This window comes from Sceloporus undulatus, chromosome 3 (genome assembly GCF_019175285.1).
Source record: "Sceloporus undulatus isolate JIND9_A2432 ecotype Alabama chromosome 3, SceUnd_v1.1, whole genome shotgun sequence".
Classification (NCBI taxonomy): domain Eukaryota; kingdom Metazoa; phylum Chordata; class Lepidosauria; order Squamata; family Phrynosomatidae; genus Sceloporus; species Sceloporus undulatus.
This window is the reverse complement of record NC_056524.1, coordinates 75,264,552-75,289,605: the sequence shown is the minus strand read 5'-3', so window position 1 is coordinate 75,289,605 and position 25,054 is coordinate 75,264,552. Positions and strand designations below refer to the sequence as shown.

Genomic DNA, 25,054 nt, shown 5'->3' with positions numbered 1-25,054 from the left:
GTTGGATGCGAGCGTGGGCAACACAATGTCCTGACACATGTGGAAAGCAGACACTACCTTAGGCAGGAAGGTAATGTCCGTACGGAGGACCACCTTGTCCTTGTGGAACCTCAGGAATGGCTGGTCCCTCTGTAAAGCACAGAGTTCGCCCACACGGCGGGCAGAGGTGATGGCCACAAAGAAAGCGGTTTTCCAAGTCAATAGTCTCAAGTCCGTTGTGGCCATCGGTTCAAAGGGCTTGGATTGGAGGGCGGACAATACCGACTCCAAACTCCAAGCCGGCGTTGGTACCGACACAGGAGGATACAGGTTGGCACAACCCTTCAGGAACCCCTTCACCAAGGGGTCTTTGAAGAAAGAAAAACTCTCCCCGAACTGGTATTTGGCACAAATGGCAGAAAGGTAGCACTTGATGGACGTGAGGGACAGCCCTCCACCCAAAAGTGCCATCAAAAACTCCAGCACCACTGGAGTAGACACCTGTGTAGGAGACAAGCCCTTTTGGTCAAGGAAGAGGCAAAATCTCCTCCATTTAAGGGCATAAGACCGCTGGGTGGAAGGCTTCCTCGCAGCCAGGACCACCGTCCTCACCGACTCCGGCAAGGCAGTCAGGGCCGAATCCTCCAGGCCACCAGCGGCAGGCTCCTGATGTCCGGGTGGAGAATTCGTCCGTCCTGGATCGACAACAGATCCGGACGCGGGTCGAGACGGAGGAAGCATCTCCTGGAGAGGTGGAGAAGGGATGCGAACCACGGCTGTCTCGGCCACCACGGGGTGATCAGGATCGCATGCGAGCGATCCGTTGTCATCTTGGACACCACCCTGATGATGAGAGGGAACGGAGGGAAGCGCAGAGGAGCTCCCCCGTCCAGAGGAAGGCGAATGCGTCTCCGAGGGATCCGTCCATTCGCTTCCTGGAGCAGAACTGGGGACAGTGGCTGTTCCAGCTGGTCGCGAAGAGGTCGATCCGGGGGGTTCCCCACCGATCGAAGAGGTCGCTGACCGTCTCGGGATGGAGCCTCCACTCGTGGCACACCGATGGAGATCTGCTGAGGCGGTCTACCAGCTCGTTGTCCTCCCCGGGAAGGTGAATCACCTGGAGGAGGACGCGTCTCTGGATGGACCAGTCCCAGACGCGGAGTGTGAGGTTGAGCAGGGTCCTGGACCTGGTACCACCTTGCTTGTTGATGTAGTACATCACGGTGGTGTTGTCCGTCCTGAGGAGGACTACTCTCCCTGAGACAACAAACTCGAACGCTCTCAAAGCCTTCTCCACTGCGAGCATCTCCAACGCGTTGATGTGGAGGAGCTTGTCTCCTGCGGACCACCTGTCTTTGACGACGAGGTCGAGCAGGTGAGCGCCCCATCCCTCCAGGGATGCATCGGTTGTCAGAGTCAGCTGCGCCTGGGGCTGGTGAAAGGGCATCCCGGTGCAGACATTGGGGCTGTTTAGCCACCATCTGATAGAAGCGGCTACCGGTCTCAGTACCGTGAGCGACTTTGAAGGCGGGTCCTCCAATGGAGAGAAGACGGAGAGGAACCAGGATTGGAGAGGTCGAAGACGAAGTCTTGTCCAGGGGGTGACGAATGTAGTCAATGCCATGTGGCCCAGGGCGACTTGGGCGTCTCTGGCTCTCACCCTTCTGTGTGAGATGCACGGCCTGAGAGATGTTGTCAGGGCCTGAAACCGGTCCGGAGGAAGCAAGGCTAGACAGTTCTCGGAGTCGAGGATGGCCCCGATGAACTTGACCTGCCTGGTCGGCGTAAAGTGGGACTTTTCCCCGTTGACGACCAGTCCAAGGGAGTCCAGAAGGCGCAGGGCGAATGCAACTGCCTCCTGCAGCTCGTCTTGGGATTCGGCTGCAAACAGCCAGTCGTACAGGTAGGGAAAAACCATGAAGGCAAGGCGCGCACTTCGTCGAGAAGGGTGTCCGAGGGGGGAGTGGACATGAAGGCTCCAGTTGGAGGGAGCTCCTGGAACTCGAGGGCGTAACCCCTGCGGACGATGTCCCCGGGAGAAGGTCCCGTGTGACTGACCTTGGGGCTGCCACGGGCGCTGTCGCTTCCGGAACGGAGAGGCCGGTGCCGAGGACATGCCGTGTTTGTTCGCCGCCGCCTTCATCCTGAACTTGCGGTTCAGGCGGTCGTCAGTCTCGGCGTGGAAAAAGGCCGGTTCAGTCGAGCGGCATGTCCTCGATGGCAGCTCTGACCGTCGGGTTGAGGTCGGAGGCCCTCAGCCAAGCGTGGCGTCGAAGAGCCATGGAAGCTGACATGGCCCTCCCGGAGCAGTACGCCATGTTCCTGGAAGTGGTGATTAGCCAGCTTCCGATGGAGTGCGCCTCGTCACTGATCTCCACCAGCCGCCTCTGGATGTCATCTGGGACGTCCAGAACGAGGGGGGAGATCCGTTCCATGAGGGTCTGGATGTAGGCCCCCATGCAAGCGGTGTAGTTGGTGGCCTTGACCCAAGAGCCGATGTCGAGTACGCCTTCTTGGCCAGTCCGTCCACTTTTATCGCCTCTCGGTCGACAGGGGAGGTGGCCTGCTTCGGGACGAAGCCGTGTTGGGCTCCCTCCACGATGGCAGAGTTCGGCCTAGGGTGATCGGCCAACCAAGGGCAACTCGCCGGGGCGACCCTATAGAGTGACTCCACCTTGCGGGAGGGTGCCGATAAGGCGGCCGGAGAGTCCCAGGACCTCCTCACGATGGTCTGGAGAGAGGGAAGGAGGGGCAAGCACGGCGGAGTGGGGACTCGTCCATGCACCCGACGCTCAACCGGGTCCTCGGCGTCGTCCTCCGCGGATGCGAGCTCGATGTCGAGCGCCCTCGCCATCTTGACCACGTGTTCCGTGAAGGACCTGACGTCGTCCGACGGAGAAGACGGCTCTGGGTTGTGCATCCTCTGAGGGGAGGCCGAGCCCGAGAGGACATCCTCATCCGAGGGTGCCTCCGAAGGTGGCAGCGGCTCGTCTTCGGAGTCCAGGCCAGAGGAGAGAGGATCCGTCACTCTGACCTGGGATCTCGGGCGGGTTGGAGCGAAGCCGACTGAGGACCGGGAGCGTCTGCGGGGTGGAGACAGCGACCTCTCGCGTCTACGGGATGGAGACGGCGACCTGTCGTAGACCGACCCGGTCGGGACCGATCTGGACGGGTTGACCCGGTCTACGGGATGGGGGTTCAGCCTGGTGAACTCCCTCAAGGCTCTGTTCTCCGGAGCCGACATGTAGTAGCGGTGCGACTGCATGTCGTAGAAGAGGTCCAGGAACTCTTGTCCGCGGGGCAAGTCTTCCTCATCGTCGGTTGCCGAGGAGGCAGAGGTGTGTCCGGCACCGGGGTCCCCTGGTCTACCGGCGTCGGCTCCTGGTCGCGGGGAGCTGACGAAGCGAAAGCGCGAGCCTGTTTGGAGGGGGAGCGCTTCTTCTCCTTTGCCCTCAGTGGGTCGGTGGTGGGCCGATCCTTGGGGGGCTTGGCCTTTTTAGGGGCAGTATCACGACACGCCTCGTCGTGGTGCCTCTCCTTCCCAGGCCTGGGAGGCTCCTCCGCTGGGAAGAACGGGTTGTCCGGGAGGTCCAGGAGGACAGCAACCGCTGTCGACGACGAAGGCCTCGGGGACCTTGTCCCTTGCACCGGCTCGGTCCGCTCCTTAGGTATCGCCTGGCGCGATCCCTTGGATGCCTTAGAGGATGAAGGCGAGGCGAGATGGACCTCCGGCTCGGTAGCCTCCTTCGAACGGGAGCCCTCCGATCCCTTCTTCGGTTTGGAGGCCCGCTCGGTACCCTCAGTCCCCGATGACTTATGGGGGCGCTTGGAGGGTTTGTCGGTGGCACTGGGCGGTTTGGAGCCACGGGCCACATCGTCGGTGGCACTGGGCGGTTTGGAGCCACGGGCCACATTGTCGGTGGCACTGGGCGGTTTGGAGCCACGGGCCACATCGTCGGTGGCACTGGGCGGTTTGGAGCCACGGGCCACATCGTCGGTGGCACTGGGCGGTTTGGAGCCACGGGCCACATCGGAGGTGGTGGAAGGGGTCCCGGCCGGGACACACACCACGCTGGGGACGGCGACTCTCCCCGATCCCACGCTGGAGACACTTGCCCGAGATGATGAAGCGGGGGCGCCAACGGCGGGACAGAAGAGGACCGCAAACCTCCCTCCTGCACTTTCCCCAGGGCGATCGCCGAAGTGAGCCGGGACTCACGGTTGTTGCGAGCCTGAGAGGAGAGGGATCTGCAGAGCGGGCAGGCCTTGGGGTCGTGGTGGGCCAAGGCACAGCAGGCAGGAGGAGAGCGGGTCCTGGACGGGCACCTTGCCCTTGCAAATGTCGCACTTCTTGAAAGCCGCAGGCATTTCCTAAGTCGCCAAAGCCGATAGGAGAATCCAAAACGAGGTCAACAGTCCGAAGGTCCGGAGTTACCAGGGGCGGGAGACAGAGAATGGTCAAAAAACGAAAGTGATTCCAAGCAAGCAAAGCAAGCGAAAGTTCCTCTGAAGCAGCTAGCGCGGCGGAAAAAAGGAACTGGGGAAAGAGCGGGAAGGCAGGGGCCTTATAACGGGTGGGCGGAGTTACCGCCAAAAAGTTTCAACATGTTGCAGAGTTAACTCTGCCCAGTGATTCCAGTAGGTTCTGAGCAGCACTGCGCAGGCGCAGTGAAACCCATTTGTATGATTCGCAGAGACCACGAAGAAGAAGCTGTAACTGATTCATTCTTTATATGTAGTGAAGAAGAAGAAAACATTTATGTGGCCAGCTGAAATGGGAGATTCAAGAATAATCCCAAATTCAAGTAAGAATAATCAGTGACAACTCTTTCATAAGGGAAAAAAACCCAAACAAGCCATGGGAATGAGCAAATATACTCAATAGTAATTTCTCCTCTTTTGTCTTAACTCTGATTAACTTTTGCCTCATGAGCATCATAAAATCACAGAAAAGATAACAGAATTACTTTATATCTAGGACCTAAAATCTACACCAATTGTTTGCCTTATATTATTTACAAACTCACAGCCACAAATTTTAAGTTGGGTATATAATCAGAATGAAATAAAAAGTAGGTGACATACAATATTTGTAAATACATATTAAGTAGGCTTCACATCTTCCAGCAAGAAATAAATATACACACAGGCAGGCCCAGCCCCATTACTCTGTACTAGGATGGTCAGGTTACTTTGTAGTAGAGAAGGAGGCCAGGGGAATAAGTGGAGTGCCTGGGCCTCCACAACTATACCCATTTCCCCAACTATAGGCCTGATGATAAAAGAAGATCAGCAGACAATTTAGGAGTCTCTTCTAGTGCAAAAGGCATTCATTCTAACAGATTCCTTCCAACCTATAGCAATTCTTTAGTAGTTGTGTTTGAATGCTCAGAAATGTTTAAAAACATTTTTGTTTTTTGGGTATTTACCAGGTTTGTTATTAGGATATTTCTTTACTCTTTGTTTTGAACATTGTTGGGAATTTACAAGCATTACATTACACTGAACTTCACTCTCTCTCTGTATGCACATACTACACAACTTCATGCACATATCTAATGACTAAGACAGGCTCATACACAACCTCTTTCCACAGGAAAACATGAGATCTTCAGGCTTGCTGATGCAGCTGAATTTGTTATGTTCAGCACAAAACAAAGTACATAATTAGACACACATTTCTCTTCCTTCTTTCAGCACAAGGAGTGAGGAAAGGTTCAAGAACATATTTCGTCACTAACATAAAAGTGAGTATTCCCCTTTTATATACAAATAAATTTTAATTCAATTATGCTAACATGCTGAATTAGAAACATAGTTTACATTTTAGTGCCACATTTCTTGATAGGTTACAAGCATTTTTTACATAGAACGAGCTTGCCTGTCACATTTGTTTCCTGTTTTAAACAGCAGAGAAGTGTTACGCTTACGCTCAATATTTACAAGAAAATTAATTAGAGCATTAGCATATACCTGGAACAATATTTTCATTAATTCATTTGTGACCATTTTCCTACTCTCCCTGTGCATTTTATACATATAAAATGACAAAAGCTGAGCTCTGCTGCCTAGATGGCTATAATCCAATAAAATATAATACTATAAATATCTAAACATCACCAAGACTTATCTCCTGGTGGGTGTTCACGGATGAAACATTAGACTTTTAAAATATGTTACTCAACATGTAATTCATTCTCTCTCTAAATATGTTTATAGCCTAATTCTATGCAGGTTTATATGATTTCACGCCCATAGCATACATAGAAGTGCAGATTTAGGTATGATCTCATGCATATTTACTCAGGAGTAAAAAGCATTCTGTTCAACAGAAACTACTTCCTACCCAATACAAACAGCATGCAGTTTACTATATATGCATAAATCACATGAATACATAAATAATATTGTATGTTTAAAAAACCTTTCAGAGGTTCATGTTTTGCTTGCCTGCAACTGGATCATAACTAATCATTTCTCTATTTGTAAAGTTGATTTTTTAAAAAAAATTGGAAATCTGTCCAGATAGAGAATGTCCCTCCCCCCCAATCCACAAGCTGGGTATAGAAATTAGAAAAAGTCTATAAGAGTTTGTTAGGGGATTATCAAGTAAATTACAGAGTCCAATACAAACAGACAGGGATGATTTCTAGTCACTACAGAAATTAGATAACACATTTGCATTAAAGAGAAATCTCTCTTATGAAACATGTGAGTTTAGAAAGCCAAAACCAAAAGAGGGCACTTTCGCATCTTGGCAACATTCGATTTTGATTATTTTATGTGTTACTTTGGCCCAAAACACAATGCAGAAATAATCCAGTTTGACATAGCTTTAACTGCCCTGGCTCAATGCTAGGGAATTCAGGGAACTGTAGTTTTGTGAGACATTCAGACTTCTCTGTCAGAGAACTCTGGTGCCAGAATAAACTACAATTCCCAGGATTCCCTAGCACTGTGCCAAGGCAGTTTAAGTGGTCTCAAATTGGATTTTTTCTGCAGTGTGTTTTGGACTTTAAGCAAGCCTTATGAGAGAAGAGTTTTAAAGTTCATTAGACAAATTAATTCAAACACTCCCCACAAGTGACTGCAAAGAAATATTTTACATGTGCAAACTTTATTCATTACTCTAATATTTTATTTCAGGAAAACCACAGACTATAAATGAACATGTAAAGATGAACACTGAAGTGAACGGCTAAAAAAAATAATTGACTTTCATATTAAACGCACAGGAAAAACCTGAGTAAGATGGATGCTTCCAAATTTCTGAATTTTTCTCTTGTGGAAAGAGACTTCAAAGACAGCCAGAATCAGACTGGAAATATGTTCACAGAAATACAAAATGTTACAGACTGTGTTACTACAGCAGAGAAATCACTCTCTTTGGTGTTGATATTTTCATATTCAATAATTTTTGTCATTGGACTGGTTGCCAATGTTACTGCCTTGTACGTTTTTCTGTCTACTCACGGCAAGAACTCTATTCAGATTTATTTACTTAATGTTGCTATTGCAGACCTCCTACTGATTTTCTGCCTGCCGTTCCGAATATTCTATCATGCTACTCAAAACACGTGGCTATTAGGGCTGACCTTCTGTAAGATTATAGGAAACCTATTCTATATGAACATGTACATCAGCATAGTACTACTGGGACTGATTAGTCTGGACCGTTATATAAAAATTAATAGAACTGTACAGCGTGCTAAAGTTCTAACAACAAAACAAAGCATATATATTTGTTGTACACTATGGACTGTAGCAATTACAGGATTTACAATTATGGTGGTTCAGTCTACCAGGAAGGATGAAAAAAACCCTACAAAGTGTTTTCATTACAGAGGAAAACAGAATGCAAAAATGGAAGCAGGTTTGAATTATATTCTTGTTATAATATTTTGGATTGTCTTCATTCTATTGATTCTGTCATATAATAAAATTGCAACCAATCTTCTCAAAATGTCTAAGAAGAGAACAAGGTTCCCCAGTACTGGAAAGTATATTGCTATTGCAAGGAACTCTTTTATAATACTTATCATTTTCACATTGTGTTTTGTACCTTACCATCTATTCCGATTTATTTACATCACTACACAACTACAAGATACCTCCTGTTACTGGAAGCAAATCATTCACAAATGCAATGAAGTTATGCTACTCTTTTCAGCCTTCAACAGTTGTTTAGATCCAGTTATGTATTTTTTAATGTCCAGAAGCATCCGTAAAACTGTACTGCGACTGATTTGCAAACGACTTAGTATAGAGCCTAACATCAGTGAGAGTACTTCAGAAACAAAACAAAGACATTCTCCTCATGATAATCTGCAAAACCCAAACTATCATTCTAGAATATGTTTTCTTAAAAATGTGAGATAACAAATTAACAGTACAATGCTATAAAAGTCCACTCAGGTGCAGTTCCCATAAGGTTTAATGGGGCTTACTCCCAGATAAATGGGTGGTAAGTTATAGCTTAAAAGGTCATCTCAACATAAATTAAATGTCTAATGAAGGTCAAGAGGAATCTGCACTCTTAACTCTACTACTGCATTCACATAACACATCTGGAAGATATTTTAAAAAGGGGAATTGTAGCCATATCAATAACAACCATAACAACAGTATGTAACTATGTAACATGTATGTAATTATTTTTGCTAGCCATTTTTTCTGAATAACACATCTGGGTAATTGAACTTTATAGTATGCTTTTAAATTAAAAGTTAATTGTGTCAATGGATTCTTAACTGTTTTATTTCTATTGGTAAGACTGATAGGAGAGTTATAATAAATAACAAATATACAAAGAATACACTTAACATTTTCAATCTCTTAAAATGATTATTTTGGCTATATCTTGGAATACATCCCATTTAGATTACCTTGATGCATTCTTTGTGGGGTTGTCTTAGGAAACTGTTTACTTTAGTGGGTCTAAAATTCTGCGGCCAGAGTGCTGATGGGGCTGGTTATGGGGAATATATAAAATCCCTTGTTGAAACAACTTCATGCCTACCAGTATCCAACAAAGTTGTTTCAAGAAGGGATTTATATGTTCCCCATAACCAGCCCCATCAGTACTCTGGCTGCAGAATTTTGGACCCACTGAAGTAAACAGTTTCCCAAGATAACAAGGGTTTTCAACAAGGGATTTCTGAAAACAATTCAAACTGCTTGATGTGAGTTATAAAGCTCTATAAGGATTGGGTCCAGACTATATGAAAGACTGCATCTCTCTATAGGAAGGACTCTTCTTGAATTTTTGGATCCTTGGAAAAGGGCTTTCTCTCAGCCCATCTATTCACTGGTCCAGAAGAGAGCCTTATCAGTAGTTGCTCCCAGCCAGTGGAATTCTCTTACACAGGAGGCTTTACTGGCCCCCACTCTAATCTCCTGCTGCCAGATAAAGATGAATTTATTTAAATAGACACTTGATAATTGATCATAAATACTGTACATGTATTTATTTATTTATTTCATCTCTATGCTATCTTTCTCCCAGAAAGGGACCCAAGGTGGCTAACATGATAAAAATATTTTGACTACAATAAAAATTTAAAAACAATTAAAAGCATCTGGATAAAACAGTATTAAAATTTACACAAAAATATACAACAGTTATTTTTTTATTCCTCGTTTTGTTTTCAAAATGGTTTTATACTGTTTTAAGTTAGTAGAACAACCTTGATATAATTACTGTAGGATGTAGCAACCCTCTGAATTTGTAATATTCAAATCGTAAACACATAAGGATTCCAGAAAATGTCAACAGAGTATCTTTTACAAGAGGTTGCAGAAGTCTGAATGAAAATCTGAAAGAAAAATCTGCTACCAGTCTTGGAACCTACACAGGGAGAAATGTGGGAATTATAAAAAATGAAATACATGTATCCCTCCATATTGGCTAGGGTTAGGGGCACAAGACCCCCATGAATATGGAAAAACCACAAAATAACAAAAACACCATATTTTTACCTGAAAGGACATCTCTCTAGGAATCTCTAGGTCCTCCAGTGCAACTCTGTGGTCAACATCCAACAGATACTGACTGCACTGGAGGAGCTACAAATGCCTAGTAGAGTATTCTTTCTAAGAATCTCTAGGTCTTTCAGTGCAACTTTTAGTTAAAGTTGACCATAGAGTGGCACTGAAGGACCTAGATATTCCTAGAGAGAACATATTAATCAAAGCCGCAAATATGGAGGGATGAGTGTAAACACAATCTTATTTTCTATAGTGTCTCAGAAGAGCTTGAAAGAAAACAGTGCTATGTACCTCTCTAGGCAAGTTATATCTGAAGCTAAATTTGTCTAAAAATTTGATGAAATACATTTGTTAGCCTCAACTAGAGTAAGCCCATTCAAATAATGGGATGAATTAATTCAACACTAATGTAATTTTTACAACTTTCATGGATCTGCTACAGTTGGAATTAATAACTCAATTCTTTTTTTTTTGATAAAAGAAAAAGTATTTATACTAACAATTAGCTATAAGAGTGAGCGTTGTTCGCCTTTTAAACCATTATAGACAGTAACCAATACAATATATCTATAAACAATTCCTCATATCTATAACCCTGTCTGAAATGCTTAACCATTTTTAACAACAGAACTACATTCCCCAATAGTTAACCTCTTTTACCTAATGTTTTATCCTCTAGCATCATTTGAGATCTTTTTTTTAAGGTCTTAGTCTAAATCATTAAGTCCTTGTTAATTCTCCAATCCTCTTCCCAGTATTGTACCGGGAACCAATCTTCTATTAATTTATCCTTAGAATTATTGTTAATCATACAAGTCAATCTATCCATTTCTCTTAATTTTTGTATTTTGAGTATCCATTCTTCAATAGTCAGTGGATCATCTTTTCCCCCAGTTTTTGGCTATCACTACTCTTGTTGCTGTAATAAGATATAAAAGCAGCCTCAAATACTTCCTTTTGTCTTCCTTTTGAAAAGACGATGTTATATTCAGTAAATAAAATTCTGGTTGCATAGTATATTGTATCTTTAAGATTTTTTTGAATATATAAATACTTTTACCCAGAATTTTTTTTATTTTAGTGCAAGTCCACCACATGTGATATAAGGAACCAGAATTTTAATTACATCGCCAACATTTGTCCTCTGATAATTTGTATATTTTCTTAAGTTTCCTTGGAGTGAGGTACCATCTGTTTGATATTTTCGTATGATTCTCTTTTAGATCTTGCTGTAAAGGTATTATTTCTTTTCCAGGCCTTCTGCCAGTCTTCATAAGGCATAGGATGGGCTATATCTTGAGCCCATCTCACCATATTCTCCTTAACTGGATTATGACCATGGACTACGGAGTGCAGTAGCCACTAAAATAAACAGTGGCAACTTATTGTCACTTAGAACAGGGCTTTGCTATCTGCACCTGTGATGTGCTGCTATTGCTTCTGTCAAGGTCTATCTCCTTTGGCCCCTAACTGTTAAAAAACAAACAAAAAATGCTTCTAGGGCAACTGAGTGTTTTATGAAATGCTGTGCCTGCTAAGGCTTGGCTGCTTGCCAGCTAAATTTTCCCAGAGTACTTCTGAACCCACATATGATTCTCACATGGAATTGACTGCTGCTTGCTTTAAAGCAAGCATTTGTCCTATTTTTTCCTTGTTTTTAAAGGAATGCCTTCTTACCATCACCTTATAAGATATTGTGGGTGTGACAGAGGAAGCAGAACAACTGTGAAGGAGTGAGAAGAATGAGGGGGAGAGTAAACTATCTGCAAACAGGTATCACTAGTCAGTTATTCTTTTAAAACATTTTATCATTTTAAACATCCTATCAATAAATTTATAAGTCTGCTTATTACAAAACTATATCTAATTCAGAGCAGGGTAAGTAGCTACCAAAGTCCATTTTAAATGATAAATCATACAACACTAACCAAAACAAAATACCTGTTAATACTGACAGCACACTACTGTACCTAGAAAAGAGGTGGGCAACTGCTGGAGGCTATAGGGCTGCATTAGCCCCACAGGAGGCCTGGAGGTCACTTTTTGTTCACTTTGTTTTTTAAAAAAATAGCCCAAAAATGTGGTGAAAATGACACCATGCTCCCTAGATGTTTTTAAAAGTTTTCTTCAATTTTTGAGCCCCGGGGATTGGTGGGAGGCACAAAAATGGCAATGGACTCTGCCTATCCCAGTCTAGATGTTATCATGAACATGTTTATATATAACAATATGACCTATGAATCCATGAGACCAGTTGTTGTTGTTGTTGTTATTATTATATTTGTGTCCTGCTCTTTTCCCAGAATGACTCAAAACATTAAAAGAACAATACAATTAAAAACATAGAAAAGTGGTACATTAAAACTGAATTAAATTGTTGCAATATTAAAATAGATTGCTTATTAAAAGAATAAAATACAGTTAAAAAATTAAAACTGTTTAAAACACTTAAAATGATACAACATGCCATACCAGTCCTTTAACCAGCATTTTGAATTGTGCCCAGAAACAAACTGGCAGGCAGTAGAGCTGTTTCAACAGGGGCACTGTGTGGTCTCTATAACCTGTCCCTGTTAACAACCTGGCTGCAACTCTTTGAACCAGCTGAAGTTTCTGAACACTTTTCAAAGGCAGCCCCATGTAGAGCACATTACAGTAGTCCAAATGGGATTGTAACCAAGGCATGTACCACCAAGGCCAGATCTGCTGTCTCAAGGAATAGGTGCAGTTGGTGCAAAAGCTTTAAATGTGCAAAAGCACTCCTAGTCACTGCACAGACCTCAGCCTCCAGGTTCACAGTTGAGTCCAGAAGCATCCCAAACTGCAAACCTGCATCTTCGGGGGAGTGTAACCCCATCTAACACAGGCCTGATCCCTATTCCCTGATCTACTTTCCAAATGACCAGAAACATCTCTGACTTGTCTGGATTAAGTTTCAACTTGTTTGCCCTCAGCAAGTCCATTACTGATGGTAGACACTGGCTTAGGACCAGGACAGCCTCCTTGGAATGAGGTTGAAAGGAATAACAGAGTTAGGGGTCATCCACATATTGATGGCATCACACCCCAAAACTCTGGACGAGCTCTCCCAGTGGTTTCATGTATATGTTAAATAGCATAAGGGACAACACAGAAACCTGAGGGATCCCACAGGCCAATGGTCAGTGGGTCAAGCAGGAGTCCCCCAGCACCACCTTCTGGGTTCACCCCTCCAGGAAGTAACAGAGACACTGTAAAACATTACCTCCATTATAAACCCTTGGTTTCACTTAAATGCATATAAAAATGTTCTCTCTAGGAGAGATTAGTGCACTACACTTTCATAGTGCTGCTATTCCACTTTACTGCTCTGGATGCCTCTTGTTGCATTCTGGGATTTGCTGTTTATGGAGGGTCATTTAGAATTCGCAGCCAGAGAGCTCTTAGGTGTCACTGAACTACACAACCGGGAATGCAACAAGCGGCAGCCAGAGTAGTAAAAGTGGGATAGTGGTACTATAAAGGTGTAGTACAATAATAAAAAGAGTAGTCAGGCTACAAAGTCAATATTTTGTTAATTCAAATATTTACTTACTTTCACTTACCTTCCATAGTGGGTTTAATTATATGAGAACAAAGCAACCCATGTAAATCACATATTACACTGTCAACAAAGTAAGCAATTTTTTTAAAAAAAGTTAATTTGGCTTACCTTAACATCCCTGTGAATTATATTGTTATCATGACAATAACGTAGTGCTTCCAGTATCTGTCTCATGTAATGACTGCAAATCAAAATACAAACAAAATTATACAATAATTTTTTAAAAATTATAAACATTACAAAAACAGTATAGGCTTTGGACATCTTATTTTAAAAACATGGAATACAGTTGCCCCTCTGTTTTTGCAGACTTGGAGTCTATGTCCCTTGCTCATTCGCTAGTGCCAAACGTAGGGGGACAAAATGGGGTGCGCGCCACCATTAAAGCCAATGGGGCTTGAATATTGGCAATTTTTCATTTTCACGCACAGGCAGGAGGGGTCCAGAATGGATCCCCCGCAAAAACAGAGGGATGACTGTAAAATGAGCTTTCAACATAGTAATTTTCCTTATCATTCCTAAAAATTTATTGTAAAGCCCAAGGCTGCAATTCTATTCACAATTTCCTAGGAGTAAACCCTACTGGATACAGTAAACATTATCCAAACCTGATACAGTGGTACCCCGGGATACGAATGCGCCGCCTTACGAAATTTCCGGGTTACGAAAAAAATCCATTTAAAAAAACTGTTCCGGGTTACGAAGGTTATTTCGGGTTACGAAAAATTTTTTGGTGCTTTTCGGCGCTATTTCGCACGAAATCGCGGCTTTTCCCCATTAGCGCCTATGGCTTTTTCGCCTTACGAAGATTTTCGGGTTACGAAAGCGGCAGCGGAACGAATTAATTTCATAACCCGGGGTACCCCTGTATAGGCCTTGCCTTTTTCATTTTTTAAAAAAATCAGGCTATCCACAATTTTCAGAGTTTTGTGTGGAAGGAGGGCAGTTTTCTACTCATTCATCCTGTACAGTTTCCCAGGTATGCATGTAATTACCTATAACAGTCAAATACTTAGCCAGTTAGTCTGTTCCTGCTTAAAAAAGCAAAACTGTGGGAGACAGGGTACTCTAGTAGCATCTTTAATAATGATGTTTTCCAGCAGGATGTTTCATGGATCCATATCCATATCTACTTTTTCAGATGGAGTACAATATTACAATAGCTACAGTGGCTAGGAACATAGGTGTAACATGTTACTGTGTGGGAACAGTGTAACAAAGGGCCAGAACAGATGGCCCCTAAAAGACGCCTTCAGGTTTACACACTGCATAATCTGATGATGTCCTGAAACGGCCCAGAAACTGGGTGACTTCAAGATGCTCTGTCACCATGATGTTTAGACGCTGCACACCGCTGGTGCATCTAGAAACTGTCATAGGGCCATGGTGCAGCTACTGAAGGTGGCTTTTCCACGGCTCCAAATGGAACGGATCTTTGTTGCTCCTTTTTGGGCCAGGTTCAAGGCGGATTGGGGCTGCAGTTGCTCCAGCCCCAGTCCATCTTCGGATGGGTGGCTTCAAGCCAATCCTTCCTCCCTGCCTGTTTGCCCCCAGAGTTACATTTGGAAATAATGGAATAAGCAGGAACAACACTGCTTTACTAGTTTAATGAGTACTGTCTTCTAGCTGCTTTAAAAACATATTTTAAAGGACATTTTTAGGTGTTTTTGGAGATATTCTGACAGGAATTTTTAAATTTTATGCAATTCTCTCATCAATCCTATTCTTTTAAAAATAAAAATGTCATCAGAAAGTTTTTAAAATGTTATGAGCAGTGGAACAAAAACACAAGCTATTTTCCTCAGCATAGTAGCATAAAATGGATGGAGCTATTTTTCAAGCACTCCATTGAGCATCAGAAATGAATTACATTTTAGAAGTGTTTTTCTAAACCAGGGGTAGGCAACCTGCAGCCCGCGGGCCGGATGCGGCCCGGCGAGGCCTTGGGACCGGCCCCAGCCCGGTCCTGCCGCCGATTGCCGCCGGGGCCTTTGGCCTCTCACACAAGGGGCATGGTGGGGAAATTGTCTATAGAAGCCTCAGAAACATGCATTTATCTTCACATTTTTTTAAAAATCAGCAAAATTTTTTGCGTATCCTCCATTTTTATATAAAAAGTGTCCTCCATTTGAAAATTTTGTCCTACATTTGTCCCGGTTTATTTATTTATTTGATTTTTAAAAATTATTTAATTATTTATTTTTTGGCTTCGGCCCCCCAGTTGTCTGAGGGACAGCAACCCGGCCCCCGGCTCAAAAAGGTTGCCTACCCCTGTTCTAAACTCTGGCAACAGCTTTGTTTGATTCCTCTCATTGTCCTAACAGAAAGAAACTAGCATAAGGAGGAGGAGTTTGGATTACAACAGAGCCAAAGCTACCCTATCCCTGTCTCTTTCTGACTCCAGGAATCCATTGTTTGAGGGCCTTTTGCCAGCTACCAACACCTGATTTCCATGGCAGGGACGTAGCCGGGGGGGGGTTCTTGGGGTCCGGACCCCCCCCCCTTCCATTAGAAAAATGAATGGTGTGTGCTGCTGTGCCGCCGCACCCAAGCCCCATTATAATGGTGGCACTTAGTCTGGACCCCCACCCTTTCCTAAAATCCTAGCTACGTCCCTGTCCATGGGCATATAGTGATGCTGTTACGATATTGACTATCATGTGCACCTTAATAATGTTCTTAATGCAAGCTTTCCTAGCTTCAATTGAGGGATTTATCTGACTTTTAACTGCTCATCTGCAGCAATCTTATTTTGTTGTATTGTTAGATTTTAAATGTCTTGTAAGCCATCTGGAGATCTGAAAAGTAGTATGGTAAAATGATAAAGATGTCTCCCCAGTACTGAAGCATTCTGAAGCAACAAAGCAATGCAGGTCCTGTGTGTGTGTGTGTGTGTGTGTGTGTGTGTGTATTCTCTCATGCTCCAATTTATTGTAGTCCAGTAGATGGTGCTCTTTCCTAATCTTTGGTAAACTGATGTTAAAATAAATGTTTCTATATACGGGGTAATGGACAAAACATATGTTTCCTGAAAGTTTTGAAAACTCATAGTAATGCTATTTTTTATGGAATGTCTACTTTATATTCAAAACATAAAAATGGAGAAAGGTACAAATATAACTCCGGAAACATGAGTTCAATTCCCAGCTCAGCCTTGGAAACTCATGGGTGACCTTGGGTGAATCACACACACTTAGTTAGGTTCACTTTAGGGTCATCATAAGTTGGAAATAACTTGAAGGTAACACAACAACAATATCAACAACAATTTTTTATAATTGATCATAATACTGTAGTTCAAAATTATTTTAGGTGTAAGCATAACTGCCCATTTTCATATTACTAATTATTATTATTTATAACATTTTAAACAATCTTTCTCCCAGGATGGATTTAAAAGCAATTAGCATCAATATGAAATAATTAAAACCCATTTAAATAATATTTAAAAACCAAACTGGAAAAAAAACCCATACCTTGGCAACTAAACAAATGTTTAGTGCTTGAACTAGTGGTTGAATAAACATTAAAAATATTTTAAAGGGAAAATGCAAAATGCAGCCCGCGTGGGAAAATATTCCATACACCAAAGGAGTCAAGAAAACTCTACTTCTGTGAAAGTCAATCTGGCTGATCAACTATAGGTTAAGTATCCCTTCTATAAAATTCCAATATCTGAAATCCTTTTTTAATGGGTGGCTGAGACACCTTTGCTTTCTGATGGTTCATGTAAGCAAGCTTTGCTTCATGCACAAAAATTTTAAAAACACTGTACATAAAATGGCCCTTAACAGACGCTTTCAGGGCGTCATCAGAACACGACATTTACACGCCACACTGCATATCATTACTGAATATATCACACTTTCTGGCTCTCATTTATGCTGCCACAAACCACATGCCCTTGAAAGCTCTCTTTATGATCCATTATAAAAAACCTCTTAGCTAACATATTTTTTGACCAAGTTGAGAATACTATAAATGTAACATATTCTCAACTCATGAAATGTTTCATCATTACACCCTATGATGGGATTTTCTTGGCGAGATCTGTTCAGAGGAGGTTTACTAATGCCTTCTCCTGAGGCTGAGAGTGTGTGACTTTCCCAAGGTGGGTTTCATAGGTGAATGGGAAATTGAACCTTGTTCTCCAGTCATAGTCCAATGCTCAAACAACTATGCTACACTGGCTCTCGCAGAATACTTTCTACAATACTTTGCCAATAAACTCCATCTAAAAGTTATGAATGTATAACATGAAAGAGGAGTTGAAATAAAGGGGGCAGAAACTCTCAGAGGTCTATCAAAGATTAATAAGTATGACTGCTTAGTAAAACCTGTTCAGAATGAATATACCCCTGAATATCAGCTGCTAGGAGAGAAAGCCATTGTTCTATCCCCCAAAGCATCAAACTAGTCACGGTTAGAAACAGAATACTAAAGCAAACATGCACTTGTCAGATCCAGTAGGGCTCTCTGGTGCTCAACTTAAATGTCCTTAACTTGTACCCACTCTTCATTTACCTGACATTTTAAACCTAAATGTGATGGATAACATAATGCTGATAGCAATGTGATGTAACTACAAACTGTTGAAACATTACTGGCATGGAAACATTTTGTCTCCTGTTGGCCACTAGTATTTTAAATTCTTCTCATTTCAGGATCTAACTTAACCATCTTTTAGGCATTTAACTCTTACATACTTTAATTCATGGATGAATTAAATCTGATTATTTATTTCTACAAGTCTACAAAAAACTTATGCAACCAACTTCTGTCTCTGAGTCTTAAAGGTGCTAGAAGATCCTTTGCAGTGATCCAGACTAACATGGCTATGTCTTTGAATACAGTACTTCAATTTGCCCTCCCCCCTAACACGAGTGACACTGCTTTAAAAAACTTATATACAGAATGCTAACCCCCCAACAATAAAACAGTACACCATTTGGATCTGGAGAGGTTCCACTCTGGGCCCTCTATATATAGGAAAAACACAGGTGATTGCACCCCACATTAATATGGGGCATGAATATTTGTGTTCACGAGCAATTGTGATCTGAAACCCACAGTTCTGGAGGGGCCATTGTACTAATCACAATATAGGAAACTGAATGAGTCTACTATTAGCTATTCATTCACCTGCCAAATTAAAATAAGAACACATACCTAGCTACAGCTTCACTGTATACGAAACCAGCATCTGCTCTTTTTACAATTTCAAAGCAAAGATCTGCACCATCCATACTGCAGATTGAAGAAAAAAAAGCAAGTATAAATGTTGTTTTTAAAAACAGAAAATAGAACTTCAAATAACGGTAATGCTCCATTTACACTTTCAAGATAAATTCTAAAAAACCCAGATATTAAAACAGGGACTGGGAACATGTGCCCTCCAGATGTTACTATAACAAGTTCTATGTGGAGTGTTTAGAAACTTCAGTTGGTAGAAACAGCTGTAGCTAGTGTTAACTGGGGCTAAAGGGAGCTGGGATTACAGAGAACATGCAGCTGCCTGGCTTGAACAGATCCACTCTTACTGGATACAATTCAAAGTGCTGGTTATGACCTATAAAGCTTAGGTCCAGAATATCCCACAGATTGTACCTCTTGATGTCGTCATCATCATCATCATCATCATCATCATCATCATCATCATCATCATCATTTTTTTAAAAAACACAAAATGTAATTAAAAACAAACCCATAGTCAAAATACAATACTATAAAATCATTAAAATACACTCATGAGATTTCATACACAGATAAAAAACATGATTTAAAATTGCCTGGATAGGCAGGCCGAAAGAGATAGATCTTTAATGCTGTTTTAAATGAAGTCAGCTTTTTCATATCTCTTTGAGCAGATCATTCCACATTCTGGAGGCAGCAGACAAAAAACGTCTTCTGAGATACCGTTGTCCCTTCAGTCCTGGTTAGTTGAAGCAAACAGGGCAGATTGTACAGGAAAAGGCAAAAAGGTAATGTGAATCCAAACCATGTAGGGTTTTAAAAGTACAGTAATAACCAATCATTTGTACTTCGCCCCGAAATTAACTGGCAGTCAGAGGAGTGCTTTTAAGATCGGTGTAATATGATCCCTCCAGGATGTACACATAATCAGTTTGGCTGCCATGTTCTGAACCAGTTGGAGTTTCTGGACTTGGTACAAAGATAGCCCAATGTACAGTGCATTGCAGAAGTCCAGTTTTGAGGTAACCAGTGAGTGCACTACCATCTTTAGGTACTTCAGTTCTAGGAATGGGCGTAGTTGGCGTATCAGCTAAAGCTGATAACAAGCATTCCTAACTGTTGCGTCTATCTGAGCTGATATTTGGAGGGATGAATCCAGGAGCACTCCCAAACTGCCAACAAAGTCTTTCAGGGGACTGTGACTCGATCCAGGACTGGTTGACACACCTCCTGTTCCAGATTAGGACCCTTGATAGTAAGCACCTCTGCTTGTCTGGATTAAGTTTCAGCTTGTTTTAGTTCATCCAGCCTATTATCTCTTCCAAGCATTCATTCAGAGAAGACACACTAACCTTAACTGAAGCATGGAGAAGTATATTTGGGTGTCTTCAGTGTACTGATAGCATCCCATACCATGCCTCTAACTGATCTCTCCCAGCAGTTTTATGAAGACACTGAATAGCACTGAGGATAGAATGGTACTTTGTGGTACACCATGTAACAGCTCCTGTTTTGAGGGGAAGCTATCTCCAAGCACCACCATCTAGAACCTACCTGAGAGGTAGGACTGGATCCAATGCAACACAATGCCTCAATTTCCCAACTCTCTCAGGTGTTTCAGAAGGATACCTTGGTTGATATGTATACTCCCCCTGTCAGCATTGTGTCTGATGCCCTTGCCTCTTGAAAACAAGGGTAGATTAAGCAGTTTGGTCACATTAGTATGGCTTTTATTTATCTTGTGTGAGAGACAGAGCTTGTGTCTGCCTTCACCTTGGCACATCCTCTCACAGGATAGCAAGGAGCATGAGAAACCCCACAGTCAATTAATTCTGGCCTGTCATGATAGGAAGGGTAGGATAGGGAGTATGAAGGACTTGTGTAAGGAGTAAACCAAATATAGTGAGCTAACCTGGTAAGGTTTAAAGATAAGCCTTGAAAAGGACAGGTTGCTTACCTGTAACAGTATTTCTTCGAGTGGTCATCTGCGAATACATACAAATGGGTTTCACTGCGCCTGCGCAGTGCTGCTCGGAACCTACTGGAATCACTGGGCAGAGTTCACTCTGCATCATATTGAAACTTTTTGGCGGTAACTCCGCCCACCCGTTATAAGGCCCCTGCCTTCCCGCTCTTTCCCCAGTTCCGCAATTTTTCCGCCAAGCAGGCGATGGAAAGAGAGCCAATGTGAGCAGGACACTGAGGGGACGGACAGGTGGGATTTGTATGTATTCGCAGATGACCACTCGAAGAAATACTGTTACAGGTAAGCAACCTGTCCTTCTTCTTCGTGGTCTCTGCGAATCATACAAATGGGTTTAGACTGACAAGCTAAGGTATGTGGCGGAGGGAGTGTCCTGAGACCAAAGCTATGGTGAACCAAAGGTATATTTATTACAAATAAAACACCTTGAACCATAAAAAAGTCAGTCTTTTTGTTCATGCACAAATCAAATAGCAATAACTTTGCTAAACCTGAGAAGGGAACAGAGGTCATGCAAGACCGATCCCATAGAACTTGTGCAAATCAACATTCAACAAATGTAAACAGTGTCAACTGTACAAGTGTAGTAACACAAACATCAGTAGTACAATCAATGCAACCCTGAAACCAACACAGCCCTCCCGAAAGCTGCGTCTCGGATGGCCCTGGTGTCCAACCTATAATGCTTAATAAAAGTCAGAGGTTGGGACCAGACAGCAGCCTTGCAGACTTCCTCCAATGGGATTCCCGACAGGAATGCAGAGGACGCTGCCATCGACCTCGTGGAATGGGACCGAACCCTGCCAGGGAGAGGCTTGCCTAGCAGTTCATAGCAGAGGTGGATGGTACCAGCCACCCATTTGGACAACCTCTGCGCAGACACAGGCAACCCTTTCTTCGGTTCCGAGTAGCATTGGAAAAGTCTCTCGGACCGACTAGAGGCAGCAGTTCTGTCCAAGTAAAAAGCCAGCGCTCTCCTGACATCAAGAGAGTGTAGGCGTCGCTCCTCATCCGACGTCGGGTTGGATGCGAGAGTGGGCAACACAATGTCCTGGCACATGTGAAAAGAAGACACAACCTTCGGCAAGAAGGAAATGTCAGTGCGGAGGACCACCTTGTCCCTGTGGAACCTCAGGAATGGCTGGTCCCTCCGCAAAGCACAGAGTTCGCCCGCACGGCGGGCAGAGGTGATGGCCACAAGAAAGGCGGTTTTCCAAGTCACAAGTCTCAAGTCCGCTGTGGCCATCGGTTCAAAAGGCTTGGATTGGAGGGTGGACAGCACCGACTCCAAACTCCAAGCCGGCGTTGGTACCGACACAGGAGGATAAAGATTGGCACAACCCCTCAGGAACCCCTTCACCAAGGGGTCTTTGAAGAAAGAAACCCTCCACCCGAACTGATATTTGGCACAAATGGCAGACAGGTAGCATTTGATGGATGTGAGGGACAGCCCTCCATCCAAAAGTGCCATCAAAAACTCCAGCACCACTGGAGTGGACACCTGAGCAGGAGACAAGCCCTTTTGGTCAAGGAAGAGGCAAAATCTCTTCCATTTCAGGGCATAAGACCGCTGGGTGGAAGGTTTCCTCGCGGCCAGGATCACCGTCCTCACTGCCTCCGGCAAGGCAGTTAGGGTCGAATCCTCCAGGCCACCAACGGCAGGCTCTCGATGTCGGGGTGGAGAATCCGTCCGTCCTGGATCGACAGCAGGTCCGGGTGGGGGTCGAGGCGGAGGAAGCATCTCCTGGAGAGGTGGAGAAGGGATGCAAACCACGGCTGTCTCGGCCACCACGGGGTGATTAGGATCGCATGCGAGCGGTCCGTCATCATCTTGGACACCACCCTGATGATGAGAGGGAACGGAGGGAAGGCGTAGAGGAGCTCCCCCGTCCAGAGGAAGGCGAACGCGTCTCCGAGGGATCCGTCGAAACGCCTCCTGGAGCAGAACTGGGGACAGTGGCTGTTCCGGCTGGTCGCGAAGAGGTCGATCCGGGGGGTTCCCCACCGATCGAAGAGGTCGCTGACCGTCTCGGGATGGAGCCTCCACTCGTGACACACCGATGGAGATCTGCTGAGGCGGTCTGCCAGCTCGTTGTCCTCCCCGGGAAGGTGAATCGCCTGGAGGAGGACACGTCTGTGGATGCACCAGTCCCAGATGCGGAGCGTGAGGTCGAGCAGGGTCTTGGATCTGGTGCCACCTTGTTTGTTGATGTAGTACATCACGGTGGTGTTGTCCGTCCTCAGGAGAACCACTCTTCCTGAGACTGCAAACTCGAATGCCCTCAGAGCCTTTTCTACTGCCAGCATCTCCAGAGCGTTGATGTGGAGCAGCTTGTCCTGTGCGGACCACCTGTCCTTGATGACGAGGTCGAGCAGATGGGCGCCCCATCCCTCCAGGGATGCATCGGTTGTCAGAGTCAGCTGTGCTTGGGGCTGATGAAAAGGCATCCCAATGCAGACGTTGGAGCTGTCCAGCCACCATTTGAGGGAAGCGGCCACCGGTCTCGGTACCGTGAGCCACTTTGAAGGAGGGTCCTCCAGCGGAGAGAAGACGGAGAGGAACCAGGACTGGAGAGGTCGGAGCCGAAGCCTTGCCCAGGGGGTGACGAAGGTCGTTGACGCCATGTGGCCCAGGGCAACCTGGACATCTCTGGCTCTCACCCTTCTGTGGGAGATGCAAGGCCTGATGACGGTTACCAGCGTCTGGAAACGGTCTGGAGGGAGAAAGGCGGAGCATGTCTCGGAGTCGAGGATGGCGCCGATGAACTTGACCTTTCTGGAGGGGGTGAAGTGGGACTTCTCTCGGTTGATGACCAGACCGAGGGAGTCCAAAAGGCGTAAGGCGAATGAGAGTGCCTCCTGCAGTTCTCTCTGGGACTCGGCGGCGAACAACCAGTCGTCCAGGTATGGAAAAACCATGAACCCCCTTTGAGATGCACTTCGTGAAGACTCTCGGTGCCGTGGCAAGGCCGAAGGGGAGGACGTTGTAGTGGTACGCGACGGAGCCCACAGCGAAGGCGAGGAATCTTCGATGAGACTCCCGGATCCCGATATGGAAATAGGCATCCTTCAGGTCGACGGTCGCAAACCACAGGCCCTGATGGAGCAGAGGCAGAATGGAGGCTAGGGTTACCATTCAGAAGCGACGGTAGTCGAGGAACAGGTTCAATTGTCTCAAGTCTAAGATGGGCCTAATCCCCCCATCAGCCTTGGGTACCGTGAAGTACCTGGAGAAGAAAGCTCTAGACACTAGATCAGGAGGTAAAGGGGAAATTGCCCCTTTTCCAAGAAGAGTGCGCACTTCGTCGAGAAGGGTGTCCGAGGGGAGAGTGGACATAAACGCTCCGGTTGGAGGGAGCTCTTGGAACTCGAGGGCATATCCCCTGCGGACGATGTTAATCACCCACGAGTCCGAAGTTATCGAGGCCCAGATGTTAGCAAAAGGCCTCAGGATGTCCAGAAAGAATAAGGGCGAAGGGGAAACGCAGTGCGCTGCGTCCCTTCAGGTTCTCTTCTTCCCCTGGTCGGTATCCTGCCGGCGGGACTTGCGGTACCGAGGCGGGAAGTTGCGACGGCCAGAGGAGGAGGAAGACTGGGAGGGGTAACGGCGCCTCTGTGAGCCCTGCTGCTGAGGCTGTCGGTCTTGTGAAAAGGAGCCCTGGGACTGACCTTGCGGTGGCCAAGGACGGTGCCTCCTTCTGAAGGGCGAGATGGGGGCGGAAGACATCCCATGTTTCTTAGCAGCGGCCTTCATTCTGAACTTGCGGTTCAGACGCTCATCGGTGTCGGCGTGGAAAAGGCCGGTGCCGTCCAGTGGCATGTCCTCGATGGCAGATTTTACATTGGCGTTGAGGTCAGATCCTCTCAACCAGGCGTGCCGGCGCAAAGCTAGTGATGCTGCCATGCCTCGTCCCGCGCAGTCGGCGACGTTCCTGGAGGCGGTGATGATCCAGTTGCCTATGGAGTGGGCCTCATCACGGATCTCCACCAAGCGACGTTGGACCTCATCAGGGACGTCAGGGAAGATGGGAGAGATCCCTTCCATCAAGGCCTGGATGTATGCCCCCATACAGGCATTATAATTTATAGCCTTCACGATGAGGGCGGCCGAGGAGTACGCCTTCTTTGCCAGGCCGTCGATCTTCTTGGCCTCTCGGTCGGCCGGGGACGTCGCTTGCTTTGGCACGAAGGTCTGCTGTGCCCCTTCCACAATGGCCGAATTCGGCTTAGGGTGGTCGGTCAGCCATGGGCAGGTCGGTGGTGCGATCCTGTAGAGCGTTTCGACCTTCTTGGAGGACGCAGCCAGCGAAGTCGGGGCATCCCAAGAC

General features: G+C 45.1%; 2 protein-coding genes across 17 annotated transcripts in view; one reads left to right on the top strand and one right to left on the bottom strand.

Moving 5' to 3' along the window:
• CASK (calcium/calmodulin dependent serine protein kinase) overlaps positions 1–25,054 on the bottom strand; it is a 222,212-nt gene that overhangs the window by 114,986 nt on the left and 82,172 nt on the right. For all 16 annotated transcript variants that reach the window (XM_042456319.1, XM_042456311.1, XM_042456318.1 and 13 more), the window contains exons 4-5: positions 18,719–18,796; positions 13,658–13,730 (exon numbers count right to left, since the gene is read on the bottom strand). In XM_042456319.1, coding sequence (XP_042312253.1) covers positions 13,658–13,730; positions 18,719–18,796 — 151 coding nt within the window. The remainder of the gene's footprint in view (positions 1–13,657; positions 13,731–18,718; positions 18,797–25,054) is intronic.
• On the top strand, positions 5,679–8,777 carry GPR34 (G protein-coupled receptor 34). The gene is made up of 2 exons (XM_042456327.1): positions 5,679–5,726; positions 7,126–8,777. Exon 2 carries the CDS (start codon positions 7,231–7,233, stop codon positions 8,356–8,358), a length of 1,128 nt encoding a protein of 375 aa, XP_042312261.1. The 5' UTR covers positions 5,679–5,726; positions 7,126–7,230; the 3' UTR covers positions 8,359–8,777.